The following is a 14,117-nucleotide window of genomic DNA, read 5'->3' on the forward strand; positions in this document are numbered from 1 at the left end:
TTTTAAGCACTTTTCTATTTAATTGAATTTTTAACTTCAACAAATGTTAAAGTTATTCTTGTTGTTGTTTGTTTTTTTTGTTGTTGTTGTTGTTACCTCCTCTAGTTCTCTATCTTCTTATTTTTCTTCTGGTGTCTTGTCATTTTCTATAAAATTTTATTTTTATAATTACCAGTTAAATTTTCCTGTTTACAAATTCAGGTTTGCTTCTTTTATTTTCCTGCAGGTGGTGCTGTGGCTTTGATGTTGGAATTCTTTGTTTTATCACTATGACTGGGTAGGGAGGCAATGTGAAGTTGGGTGGGGCATCACCATTGTCCACCATGTGGCTTTGAAGACAGAAAAGGTAACAAACAAGCATATGGAGAACTTCAGATTGCCCTTCTGACATTGAGACCACTCCAGACTTCTACTAGTGTCTGTATATTAGTTTTCTACCTCTTTGCTCCCTAATGTGTGAGCCAGCCTCAAGTGAGGGCTTGGAAATCTGAACTCTCTGGCCATTTTTCTTTTTCATTTTCTCCCCAGAACTCTGTTATGCCAGCAGGACAGTCTTTCATTCTCATCTGGAATCTGACTGTTGTTAAGGGATGCTATTTCCAACTATCTCAGCCCTCCTCTACCTGAGTCAAGTCAACTAGAGCAAGGATGATTGCCATACGAGTGACCCTTCACTGATCAGTCTCCACTCCTTTAATTATGAACTACAGCCATCACTTTCATGTGTCTCTCTGGCAAAACTGGCTGAGAGTTGGTGAGAGTTCTCTGTGACATGTACTTGGTTTATATGTGCTTTATTGCGGGGGGGGGGGGGGGAGAGGGGAAGGCTTTGCTTTTGACAAGTCTGCTGTCACTGTGAAGTCAAACATACTAATTATTTTTGTAACTTGCTCCTGAGACTTTTGTGGAGAGAGAAATAATCTAGATAGAGACCTCAAATAAATTGATGAGTAATAAGAAAGATCAAAGACAGACCAATACCAAAACTTTCAAGTTGGTCTAGCCACAACACTTGAGATAATTACAGTATTGGATTACAAAAGAAAACTGGGATCAAGATACAGTGTCGGGTTCTATATAACATGGGAAAATATGGGGGCCTTGGCTATTTCAGCTAAAGGGTAAATAGAAATGTAAAGAATGTAATGACATGTCACAAAAAAAAAAGAGTGACAAGAGAGTAAATACTTTCATGGTGCCCTAAAATGGACTTTCGTGACACCCTGAATATGACCTGAAAATAAACTTCATCTTTCCTGCTAAGTGGACTTCTTTACTTCATCTTGCCTGCAAAGCAGACTTCCTTACATCTCCTCCTAAGATTTCTAACTGTTGATAACCATGTGACTCTCCAATTGCTTCATAAGATCTTCATAACTACCAGATCCAGGATCTCTGAATTCCGGCTTTGTCATCTGGTCTACAAAGGAAGACTTTTTGAGAACTTAACAGAATGTACTTTGGGGATTGTGAAATCATTTTGTGTGGAGACTGTAGTTGGTGCCTTGATTCATGTTTATGGGTAAGAACACCCTGTTTTTAGGCCTAATGTTTTTTCCTTTACATTTTTATTTTTGTTGCACCTATGCAAATTGTTGTAATTCATTTAGATTAGTTTTTCCCTTGTCTTTTCAGGATCTATTACTTATTTTTTATTCTATTTTAATTTTAAAGAATTAGAAAGGGGGAAATATGAGGTAAATTGAGGTCTTTGAAATAGTTCCCATTTGTATCAAATAGTTCCCATTTCTATCTTAATTATTTTCTGTTGGTCTTGTTTTCCCATTGCCTTTCATCTGGCTTTTTCCCCTCCTCCTGGGGTGGGGCTTTGGAGAGCTTAGGAGTGAGTTGCCTTTTAGGCTTGTGGTTCCATGTGGTGGAGGGACTGGAGTGTGGGTTAATAGTGTGGGTGAATATAACCTCCATATCTGTGTGGAATAGTTCTTACGGGAATTTACTACTGGACCAACTTCTCCTATCCTCCCCAGATAGGAGGTCTGGAATATCCCTTGCCCTTCTGGGAACTGTGGGGTAACCAAACCTCAACCCAACTCCCAAAGAATGACTCATTACACTTCACTTGGTATTTATAAGAGAGATGAGCTGGAGTTACTCTGAAAAACATGGGGAAGAGAATAACTCAACCAGAATTGTCTTTAAAAACTCTTCTTGAGAGGCTGGAACGGTGGCACGGAGTAGAAAGGTGTCTGCCTTTCTGGCGCTAGCTGAGAACAGATGGCGGTTTGATTCCCTGGTGTCCCATATGGTCCCCCAAGCCAGGAGCGATTTCTGAGTGCATAGCCAGGAGTAACCCCTGAGTGTCACCGGGTGTGCCCCTCCCCCCCCAAAATAAATAAAAAATAAAATTAAACAAATGGAATAAAATTATTAAAACAAACAAACAAAACCTCTTCTTGATCAGAATTCCTCTCATGAACAATACTTCTTAAATGCACTTGAAGGGAAGCACTTCGAATCTCCCCACCCTGCCTGGTTTCTGAGTATTATAGAGGTTGCCAGAAATGGAGCACTGGCTCTGTACTAAATTAGGCAGGAATTTTGTTACAATTGACCAGTTGGTTTGTTTTTTGAAAATAGAGAAAAGAAATGATGACTTCTCAAGACAGCAAAGTCTGGCTTAATGTGGAGACCCAGGAAAACCCGGGAAATTTGTTAAAGAATGTCACTATCTCTAGATTGTTTTGTTTTGTTTAGAACAGAGAGATAGCATAGGGATTAGGAGCATCTGACCCCATTCAATTCCTAGTACTGCATAACCTCTAGACCACCACATAGGTGGCCTGGCAAGTTCCAGGCATTGCAGCAACGGAGCAAGCCACAGCTGGACAAGTATCACTCGGTATGTCCTTTGTACCCCTTAAATATTGTTCTTCAATATTTTTTATGTTTTGGGGTCACATCCAGCTCTGTCCTGGGCTTACCCTCAAGAGACTATATGTGGTGCTGGGAATCAACCTAAGTCAACTGCATGCATAGAAAGTACTCTATTCTCTATATGGTATCTCCAGCTGACTTATTAGTTACCTTTACAAACAATTAAAGTTTAAGTTAATTGCAAAGGCATTGCGTATAAATTTCTTTGTAAAAATAAAATTGCTACAAATACTGCGTTTGAGAAAACACAGTAAAGTACAGAAGCAGCAAATATGAGTCTGGAAAATGGGAGTTCTGAGAGTCAAGTAACCAAATAATTGCTGAAACTCAGGAAGGGCATTGGATTTCCACAGGCCAGAAGACTGATATTAATCAAAGCTAAGACTCTGAGGAACAAGGAAAAAGGAAAATAACGAAATAACGAAAAATGACATGATTCATAATAGCTGTAAAGACCTCCAAAGCCCTTTATCTGTTTTAAACACAACCAGATTGAGGCTTACAAAAAGGATGACTGAAACCACTGAAACCACACCATTTTTCCACATTCCTCAGAATTTCTCCTTTCACAGATAATTCCAACCATCTCCAGTAGCAGCATACCATGTGTCATTATGTGCATCTCTGTCTACATAGTCAAAAGATGTGCAGTATTCAGAGAGAAAAGATAACAGGGAAGCACAATTTTAGAAAGCATGGTTTGCAGAGTAATGTGGACTAAGGCAATCAATATATTCTCTCATGGATTGTTAAAAGGCACACTCCAGCTTATCTGCAAGCCAAAGAAAAGAAAATAAGAGTTTGTGAATAAGAGTTGGGTTTAGGAGATTAAAAACAAGCTAAAAACATGTGTCCCTTTCAAGAAGGGCTCACTGGCTTTTAAATTTTTAATTTGCCCCTCTTTTTGACCAATTTCTGTATAGAAGTCAGTGGGACATTGGTGATGGGAATGTTGCACTGGTGATGGGTGGTGTTCTTTACATGACTAAAAACCAAACACAATCATGAATGTAATCCAAGTGTTTAAATAAAATACAAAAAAAAGAATTCAGTGTGTAGAATCCTTAACAAAATAGAAATGAAACTTACATACTAACTAGTGATACTCCTAGACATTTACCTGAATTCTCTAAAGTTTATTTTTATCCAGTGTTTTTTTCTGTAAAATAATAAGTATTAATAAAGATAATTTCTTTTATTCAGCGACATACTACCTGAATATAATAATATTTTACAGGAGGCTGTATTATGCATATTTTTATAAATAGAAATATTCTGTACTCTCCCATTTTTATATTTGGATTTTATTAAAGTAGATCATAATTTCCACTCATTTTAGAATTTTAAAGGATTTTTGTGATCACAAATCATCTGCAGAGTTATTGCCATAGTGAGATGAAAGAAGTTTTAATATTAATGGCAAAAATCCTGTAGTTGAAAGATTGCGGGGGGAGGCTTAGGCACCAGAAACAGAGTCTGAATTCTCTGATGCATCATGGGGTTAGGTCCCCAAACACTCATTGATTTTCAGACACTGTTTTTGTTTCTTAATTCTGAAAAAGAGTGTAATTTAGAAGAAAATGTGATAAAAGAGATGCAACTGTTCCATCTGGGTCCTTGACAAGCACTTGATTATTTACATTCTTGGTGTTTATAATTGTTTACTTCTATTTTTATTTATATAATAAACATTACAAAACTCAAGTGGTTCACTTGTGCTGTATACAGTGTATAAGACATTTTTCTTCTAAATGGGATTACTGAAGAGCTGAGAGAAATATCAGGTTTGGGGAAGGGAGATAGAACAGTAAATAAATCCAATCTGGTCTCAATTCTCTGCAATATAGGTCCTCCTAACCAGGTCAGGTCCTGGAGGTCCTCAGCAATGCGAGGGTGGCCCAGATAATCCCAGTGCCACAGGGATTGAGCCACATCACATCCTCAAGTTTTTGCAATGAACCCCCAGCCAGGTTGATCTGAGAATCTCTGATGGGTGTCTGAATCTCCTGAGCACCCCTATTCAATGTTCCTTTTTTTCTCGAGAAATATCTCTGGCTTTCTAGAAATCTTTCAAATCTTCTGGCTTCTCTAGTTTCATGTCTTACTCATTTTGGTCATGACTCTGCTTGTAGTTTGCATGAATGGAATGAAATAGAGAGGTTTTCTGGGGCTATATAAACTGCAGATGCAGACAATAAACAAAGATGTGTTTTTAATTCTTTAGTTACTGAAATTGAATCACTTATTTTCTTGAAGGTAGATAAAAGTGGAACAGATTCCTCAGATTCCTAGAGTTTGTAACACTGAAGGAAATGCTTGGACATTTCACTTGCACTTTTTATTCACTTCAAGTCTTTTATTTCTCTGATATCAGATCATCTATACATAGGAGAAGCAAGTATTTTTTAATCAAAGTACAAATTATTCTTTTTTTGTGGCAAATGTCACACTTTATCAGAAGTGAAAGCTGCTCGGGAATGACTTTTTAGTCCATCAGTTTTTTTCCTTGCTTTGTAGTTTTGTCTCCTGGTGGGTGATCTGTGTCAGATAGAAGATTGTGCAATTTGTAGCTAGCCTGGCTTTAGGACTGGTTGCTGAAGTTAAAATAGCTTCTAAAGCGTGTTAGAATAGAAGTCTTAGGAAAAAACTTTAAATAGGTGAAGTTAACTCCCAACCCAAAATCAGAGAAAGGGTGGGTAACAGAGTTCTGGGAAGTCCAAAAGAGAAAAGCAAAATCCCTTTGGATGATCAGATCTCAGATTTAAGTTTAGGTCTGAGGAAATAAAAGGAGACAGTCTGTTCTTCAGGACAAGCAGTCTGATTTCATTTGGGTTTAACCCAAATGAGATTGGACAAGTGTGTTCAATATATGGTTATTTTTATGAAGGTACATTCATTTCCCTAAAATCTTATAACAGATAGTAAGAACAAGTGGAGATAAAGCAAGTCCTTCCAGCCAGTGGAAAAAAATTACATACAGGTTTATGGAAACACAAATTAGCTATGCCAGGGGCTGGAGCAAGTAAGGTGCTTGCCTTGCAGGCAGCTGACCTGGATTGGAACCCCAGCATCCAAAATGGTTCCTCAAGGAAGCACAACTAGGAGTGATTCCTGAGTGCACTGACAGGAATTAGCCCTGAGCACTGCCAGATGTGGCCCAAAAAAAACAAAGCAAAGAAGCAAAAAAAAAAAAGTATTCAGTTCGTTGAAAAGCTACTCTCGCAGTGTGGTTGGATTAAAAATTTAAACAAACTGCTTTGCAGGTAAAAATGATGTTGTTTTAAGATCAGAGATAATTGGCATATGAAAAGAAGTTGCTGAGAAACATTGAAATTAAGTTTTTGTTCCTCTGCTTGGTGAGTCAGTCTTGGGAGTTGCCACTGCTCTGGGCTTCTACTCTATAGGCACAGGGAAGAGTGGGGAAATTCCTCCGGCAAGATGCAGCATCCACAAGTGTTGCTCTGAGTTGCAACCAGCGACATTCCCATTCTTCTCCAGACATAGGAGAGTGATAGTATCAAGTTCTATCTGTCATGAGTGTGCTAGGTCAATAACTACTCTACAGTAGAAGCAAGCCTTCTTGAAGTGAGACAGTAAAAAGACCAAGTAAGAGCACCTCCATATTCTAATAGACACTTCCTTTGTGATTAGTTTTCCTCCTGACTCCATCTGTCCATCATTTGTCCAAAATATTTAGCTTTTTTATTGAGAGGGCCACACCTGGCTGTGCTCAGGGATTACTCCTGGCAGGTCTTGGTGGACCTGATCGAGTGCTAGGAATTAAACCCAGGTCAATCATATATACAAGGCAAGTGCCCTACCCATGTACTATTGCTCAGCCCTCCACAAACAACTACTTATTGAGAGCTCTCTAAACTATGAGCTGAGGAGGTAGTGATAAAAACAAACAGAGTTCCTTTCTTACATATAGATCAAAACAGATATTTCTTATAATTATATCCTCCAGCAGGAAGCAGATAATAAAGCAGGATATATGATTTTAACATTGTCTCCATAATCATCGCTCAGAGATGAGGTATCTGATGCTGTGAAATTATGAGAGAATTTTGTTTTAATTAAGGTCACACCAGGTTTACAGGCCAGAAGAGGAATTTGAAGCAAAACCAAGTAAGGAGCAAGAAACATAGCAATAAAATAATTCACTCCATGTTACATCTCTTTGTTTCCCCTTTCTTGAATTCTGTGCAACCTTTGAGCTCCAGGGTAATGCAGTTAAAATCTCCTCCTCCCCTCATCCATTCTTTCTTGGTTGACTTCTGCTCATTCCATTGGTCTCATCTTAAACGCTCCACATAAATACTTGGGAAATCTTCCCAAAAGTCCTTTTTGCACAGTAATGGGTTACAATGGCTCTAGGGCTTAACTATTAAACAAATTATCACTTATTTGTCCCCCTTGTTAGGTTGCAAGCTCTGTGTAGCAGGATGTGAACCTTGCTCACTGTTATCTCCAATGTCTGCCAAAGAGCAGTTAAAGAGAAGGAAATATGCATGGAAGGAAGAAAATTATTACCATCAGATGGTAATAATAATAATAATAGGATTAGCTAATATTTAGATGGCATTTACCATATGCTAAGATGGTTCTAAGCACATTACTATACTAGTTAACAATTCTTTGAGTTGATCTGTAAGAATCATAGATTATTGAACTTGTTTAAACCCAAATCTCTCATTTGTAAAATAGAGGTGGCAGCAATACCTATTTTATAAAATGAAGATCATAGAACATAAGCACAGTAAGGGCTACTTACTATTATTATGATTGTTTTTCAGGGTAGATAGGTACCGAATCTGTTTCACAAGAGTCAGAATTTTGATAGAAAGATGGCATTGCCTTTTCTTGAAGATGATCAGTGAAGGAAGGAAATTTAATGGTGAGATTCTTGCTGGAGCAGAGATGAAGCCTTTTTTGCTTGGTCATTCTCCTCCCTAACAGTATCATACATCACACCTATCAATGCTCCTGGCTTACTCCTGGCTCTGCACTTGGGATCATTCCTAAGGATGCTCAGAGAACCATATGTGGTGTCAGGGAGGAACTCGTGTAAGCTTAGTGCAAGGCAAGAGTCCTATTCACTCAGTTTCCATACCATATCTTGTTCTATTCTCTTCTGGCTCATAATCACTAAAACTCTGGTCTTTTGGAGACATGCAAGATATTTCTGCCCCCTTTCGAATTTTGCTTACTGCTTTTTCTTGAATAAGATGATTTGATCCTAACTCTTCACTTAAACATTAATTTTACATGTCTAATTTTTTGAAAGTTTAAAAAAATATAAAGAAATCCTGCCATTTGGGATTATATGACTAGACTTTGAGTGCAGTGTTGTAGTAAACCATACAAAGATAAGTATTGCATAATCTAACTTTTAAGTGTAATGTTTTTAACAGTCTAGAAGAAAACCCAAGCCTTAAAAAGGAGAAATAAATCAGCTTTATGATTACCAGAGTGGGAAGGGGAGGAGAATTTAATGTGGTGAAAAGGCACAAGGTAAGAGAAATAAGCATGAGAGATATAACATGGACATTTACTAGGAGTGAAACTATAGTGAACCCTCCTTTGTGGGATACAAGATGCTGTTAAGGGAATACACTTTTGCATTCCTTTGTTCAGGAAAAATAAGCTTTTAAATCTATAAGATATAATAAATTTTTTAAAACTTTTATTTAAACCATTGTGATTTATTTATAAAGTTATTCATAGTTGGGTTTTAGACGATCAATGTTTCAGGACCAATTCTACCACCAATGTCAACCTTCCTCTACCAATATTCCCAGACTGCCTCCCTTGCCACCACCACCTACCCTCGAGCCTGCCAAATTAACAGTCCTGGTTTTTTATTTTGGTTGTTATGGTTTGGGTCTCATGATTTTATTGTTGTTGACTCTGGCTTGGGTATTTAGTTCTGTCACCACCAAAACACCTAAAACCCCCAACCACTGTCCTCCATCCTATCATATTTGTGTTTCTCCTCCTCTACTCAATTTCTTCCCTTCTCTTCACTATACTCTGGGGCCTAGAATGTTCTTGACAACCCCCATTTAAGCCATTGCATTTCTTCATGCAATTATTCTAAATACCACATTTAAGATGTATAATATATGTTATGTAAGACATTTATAACATATCATTTATATATGTTACAATGTAACATATATGTAACATATAAGTTGTATCATTTTGTATTTATCCTTCTTCTGGCTTACTTCATTTAACATAACATCTTCCAGTTCCATCCATGTTGAAACGATTAGTCTTTATGCAATTATTCTAAATACCACATATAAATTATATAAGTATATATTATACATAAAAAGCATTATAATATATACTTATAAGTATTAAGTTATATTATAAGTGCTTAATAACATATATTATAACTTTTATATAACACATATGTTATGACTTATATATGATATATGTTATATAATTCTGTATTTATCCTACTTCTTTTGGCTTACTTTATTTAACATAATCTTCCATTTCCATCCATGTTGTAGCAACATTATAGTATCATTCCTTACAGCTACAAGACATAATAGATATTAACTAAAGTTACTGTGGTTGTCCTTTTATCTTTACCTTAAAATTAAGCAATGCAGTAGTCAATGATATCTCAATACAATTGAAAAAATTACATAATTATTGTTCTCAGATGTTATAATTAGAGTACATTGTAATTAAATTGTTATCAGTCATAACATTCATGAAATCTACTCTCTACCACGTGCTGACTTAGGTGCAGAAAAATGGGAGGTTCACTGAAACATGGTTCTGCTTTCTGTAGAGAGTCACTTAAAGAGAAATGTGCTCTTATCCCTGGTCCTGGGAAAAGGGTCAGTGAGGGCAGAGGGAAGAGCCTCTGTGGATTGCACAGGCATCCAAGTTCCTGGCACTTGCCTGTCCCAAGGGAATATCTGATACTTTCCCTGAGGTTTCAGCTGGGAGCTCACCCAGATTGCTGGACCCAAGGACCTAGGGAATAGAGTTACATAATGAATTTCTAAATCTTTAAAAGAAGAAATGGAATCTTGTAACAAATGAAAATGACCAGAATGCAAGTAGCTGAGCCAATTTATGGAGAAGGCTATCAAGGACATAGAGAAAAACACCATCATGGATTTCTCTATTCTCTATTTTTTGTTGAAAGTGGATGAATAATTCCACTTCTCTGGTTTCCAGTTCAGCCTGTCAGTCTTCTTCATTCACACCCCTTTTGTCTTACTCATCTTTTCTTCCTGAGAAGGTCTGAAAATGTAAAAGGACAAAATTTTCTTGTGCCAGGCCTTCTTTATTTACAATTCTTTTTCTTATTCATCTTTTCTTCCTGAGAGGATTGCAAATGTAAAGGGAGGAAAATTTCTTGCTCAACCACGATTTAGGAGAAAGCTCAGCCATAGAATAGGCAAGTACAGCACTGACTACAGAGACAAGACTTGTAGAGGCAAGTCTCAAAAAGAACCACCCAGATTTTGCTAATAAGGCTCCTTCTTGATCGAAAAATCTAAGACTTTCCAAGTTCAGAAAGAAATGCTCTACCATCTCATTGACAGCTTGGTACAAAGCTCCAAGCAGGACCTCTATAAATAAATAAGAGGCTTCTCCACAAGATGACCTGTAGATGCGTTGCAGGGTCTGTTTGCAGCCTGAAGTTTGTGACTCTCTTAGTGGTCTTAAATGCAGAATTTTTATCCCTGGGAACCAACGTGCAGCTTCAAGACAATGGATATGAAGGATTGCTTATTGCAATCAATCCTCAGGTACCAGAGGACCAGAACCTCATCCCAAACATTAAGGTAAGTAGCAAGTAGGCAGTTAAAATCTTAATTCCCTTAGACCAAACTGCAGCCTTGAAAGACGTAACACCATTGCCTAATTTATATTTGAGTGATTCAGAGAGCAGCATCTCTTCAAGATAGCACTAACGGTTATAATTGTACCTAAGCTAGTTTGTACTCTTAACTCTGTTTAGCCTCAACTCACAGAGCCTTGGCCTACTATTGTTTCAAGTGTTTCTAATTGTCTACTAGTTTTAGCTTTTGTATTTAACTACATTGATTGGGGAGGGGTGAGCAACCAGGGAAATTGTAGCAACAAGGACCAGATATTTGGTAGATAAACATGATTGTATTTGTCCAATTTGTGTTGCTGAATTTCATTCTGAGGTTGAGGTTTTCAGACAGACAGAAAAAGTCTGGATCGCATGCTAAAGAGAAAGATCCTTTTAACTAAAATGTTCTGTGATGTGATTGAATATTTCATTATAATATGCCCAGGGAGCTCATAGCTTCATTATTTTGAGCCTTCTTTTATGTGACCATAGTGGCATCTGTACTATCATAAGTGTGGCATTGAGCATGCCCATAGATAGATGTTCCATAGAAACTTAAAAGCTTTTCACAAAATTGGGAAATTTGGAGAGGCAATCCAGACACTAGAGTCAATGTTCTAAAATCTCTCCCAGTCAGCCTTTTAAATTTTATTTTGCTGAAAGAACTATTTAGCTGGCTCATAGTGCTCTAAGTTCATCCAAAGTCTAAAGCTGTTCTATGAAATGACATCTTTTAAAAGATTTTAAAATTGATTTTATTACGATTTATTTAACTATAATCAAGAAAAGCATATAAAAGTGATAAAAATAAACTTGTCTTTCATTTGGATATAGGAGATGATAACTGAAGCTTCTTTTTACCTATTCAATGCTACCAAGAGAAGAGTGTTTTTCAGAAGTATAAAGATATTAATCCCCACTACATGGAAAGCTAATAATTACAGCAAGGTAAAACAAGAATCATATGAGAAGGTAATTACTAATATCAGCTTATATAGAACAACCTGAAATACCATGAATTCTGGAAATGATTTTGTTTCCTTTCTGAAATTTTTTGCTATGCGAGGTTTCTCCTACCTGAATTTGATATGTGACGGCAACAATTTCAATTATGTATATCTTCATTTCCCATCTTGTTGGGGGCCATACACATGCAACTACAGACAGTAACATAAGCCACCAATGCAAATACAGAAATGATTGTTTTTTCCTGCCGGAATGTAAATGAACAGAACTGAACATGAACCCAAGTCAGAAACACTATTTCAGAGGAATACACTATAAGAAGGGTGGGTAGAATGATTAATTTCCCTTTTCACACCAAAAAACGAATTTACATTAAAGAGTCTCTAATAAAAATTTTATATCTAAACTATGCATCCATGATAATATTTTTGCCCATTCTGATCTGCAGTACTCAAAATAGATGTATAACTTTTGGCAAATGGTTGTTTAAAATTACTGTGAATAAGAGCTCTCAGAGCTACCAGAAGAGTAAAAAGCAGACACATTAAAAAATTAGCTCAAGGCTTTCAGCAAAGGAGTGTGTTCAAGATTTCTAAGTGTTCAGGGCCAGAGAGATAGCCTGGAGGCAAAGCATTTGCCTTGCATGCAAAAGAATGGTGGTTCGAATCCTGGCATCCCATATGGTCCCCCATGCCTGCCAGGAATGAATTCTGAGCACAGAGCCAGGAGTAACCCCTGAGCGCTGCCAGGTGTGACCCAAAAAACAACAACAAATAAATAAATAAATTTCTAAGTGAAGCTCAAATGAAGAGCTAGACATTCAATTTCCTCTTACTCTGTCATTTGCTACGAAATGTCTTAAGATAGTTTTAATTAGTTCTTCTTTGTAGTTGTCATTCTTTCAGTAATAGAACAGTATACCAAACTCCATAGCACCCCACCCTTCACTCTAGGGTTCAGAAGAATTGAAAGAAGCCCTTAGCATCTTAAAAACATTTGATTTTTGACAATCAGACAGTATTTAACAATGCTTGGGGGCAGGAAGAGAAGAAAGAGAGGAACTGGAATAAACTGGGAGGTGAGCTAGAGTTTATTCAGTTTTCACCAAATGCTGAGCACTCTATATGTATTTATAATAAATAAGGAAACAGGTACAAATGAGGTAAGAATTTTATGCTAAATCAAACAGCTAGTAAATCACAGAGCCATAATTTACTTTATTATCTATTTGATTAAAATACCCATACTCTTTTCACTACTAAGTTCTAACTATACTTAACATTTAAATTAATCATTTTGGTCTTCAGTGGAACACATATTACAGACAACCACAGCGAAATGGTGTGGTACTCCTGAACTTGAAAGAGAGAAATAAATAACTATAACAAAAATAGAAATTTTTCCATATTAAAGTAAAGAATAATGATTGTGAGCTCTTTACACAAATTATTTACATATCCCTTTAACTCTTAAAGTTTGTTCATTGAGCAAGCACTTGTTCAATGACCATTATGTTCAAGGGTAGTGCTAGACATAGAAAAGAACTCACAGGTAAGCAAGGTAGCTCTTGTACTGCTTTATTTAGATAGAAATTAAAGAAATGTGTATATTTGGGGGGGATAAAAAAGAAAGAGAAAGTGTAAGAGGCAGAAACTGAAAATAGTATTGTCGATTGTCATTATATTGTCAGTCCAAGCACTCTTTCTGTCCCATGCATACTTTATTCATTTTGATTATGGACAAGTTTTAAGACTTAAGACTGACATTTTAGGGGTGGGATAGAGTACCGTTATTAAGGTACATGCATTGTCTGCACCCAACTAGGGCTTGATTCCCAAGTACCCCATGTGATTTCCAGGCTATTTTGCTGAGAACACCAGTTGTGACCCAAAAACAAACAAAAAGACGAATGTTTAGTTCAAGTGCAGACTATCCAAGAACAAGTTGTGTGTAGACCTTTTGGAAATCAGCCTTGCAAAATTCTTAACTTGAAATTTTATCTTCTAAAAATAAATATTTTAAAAGTAATTCATGTGCATTGTAAAATAAAATTAAAATATGTAGAAGTAAGTTAAAAATGAACAACAATAATAAAAATATTCACTTACTATATTCCTTGTTGAATTATGCACAATCACACACAACATTATACATCTACTATATACTGGTAATTATATGTATTATTTTAGATATCTATTTTTAAAAAATTAACTTTTTTGAAGTTAAAAATACATTTTATTTGGAAGAACAGGATGGGAAGAAAAAAGAAGAGAGAGAGAGATTAACACATGCAAGAGAGAGTTCAGGCTTCTCTGGAGGTGGGGTGAGACCTGGTGTACATCCCAGAATTAAGCATAAGTATAGTTATGAGTGCTGTGCAAATGCTCACTTCTGCACATTT

The 14,117-nt window shown here is 36.6% G+C and overlaps 1 protein-coding gene across 1 annotated transcript in view; it reads left to right on the forward strand.

Annotated features, from left to right (window-relative positions):
* The first annotated feature begins 10,529 nt into the window (after positions 1-10,529).
* Positions 10,530-14,117, forward strand: part of CLCA2 (chloride channel accessory 2) — a 35,087-nt gene continuing 31,499 nt past the window's right edge. Inside the window, exons 1-2 of the mRNA XM_049771245.1 lie at positions 10,530-10,715; positions 11,585-11,722. Of these exons, the coding sequence (XP_049627202.1) occupies positions 10,530-10,715; positions 11,585-11,722 (324 nt within the window). The remainder of the gene's footprint in view (positions 10,716-11,584; positions 11,723-14,117) is intronic.

This window comes from Suncus etruscus, chromosome 4, assembly GCF_024139225.1.
Source record: "Suncus etruscus isolate mSunEtr1 chromosome 4, mSunEtr1.pri.cur, whole genome shotgun sequence".
Classification (NCBI taxonomy): Eukaryota; Metazoa; Chordata; class Mammalia; order Eulipotyphla; family Soricidae; genus Suncus; species Suncus etruscus.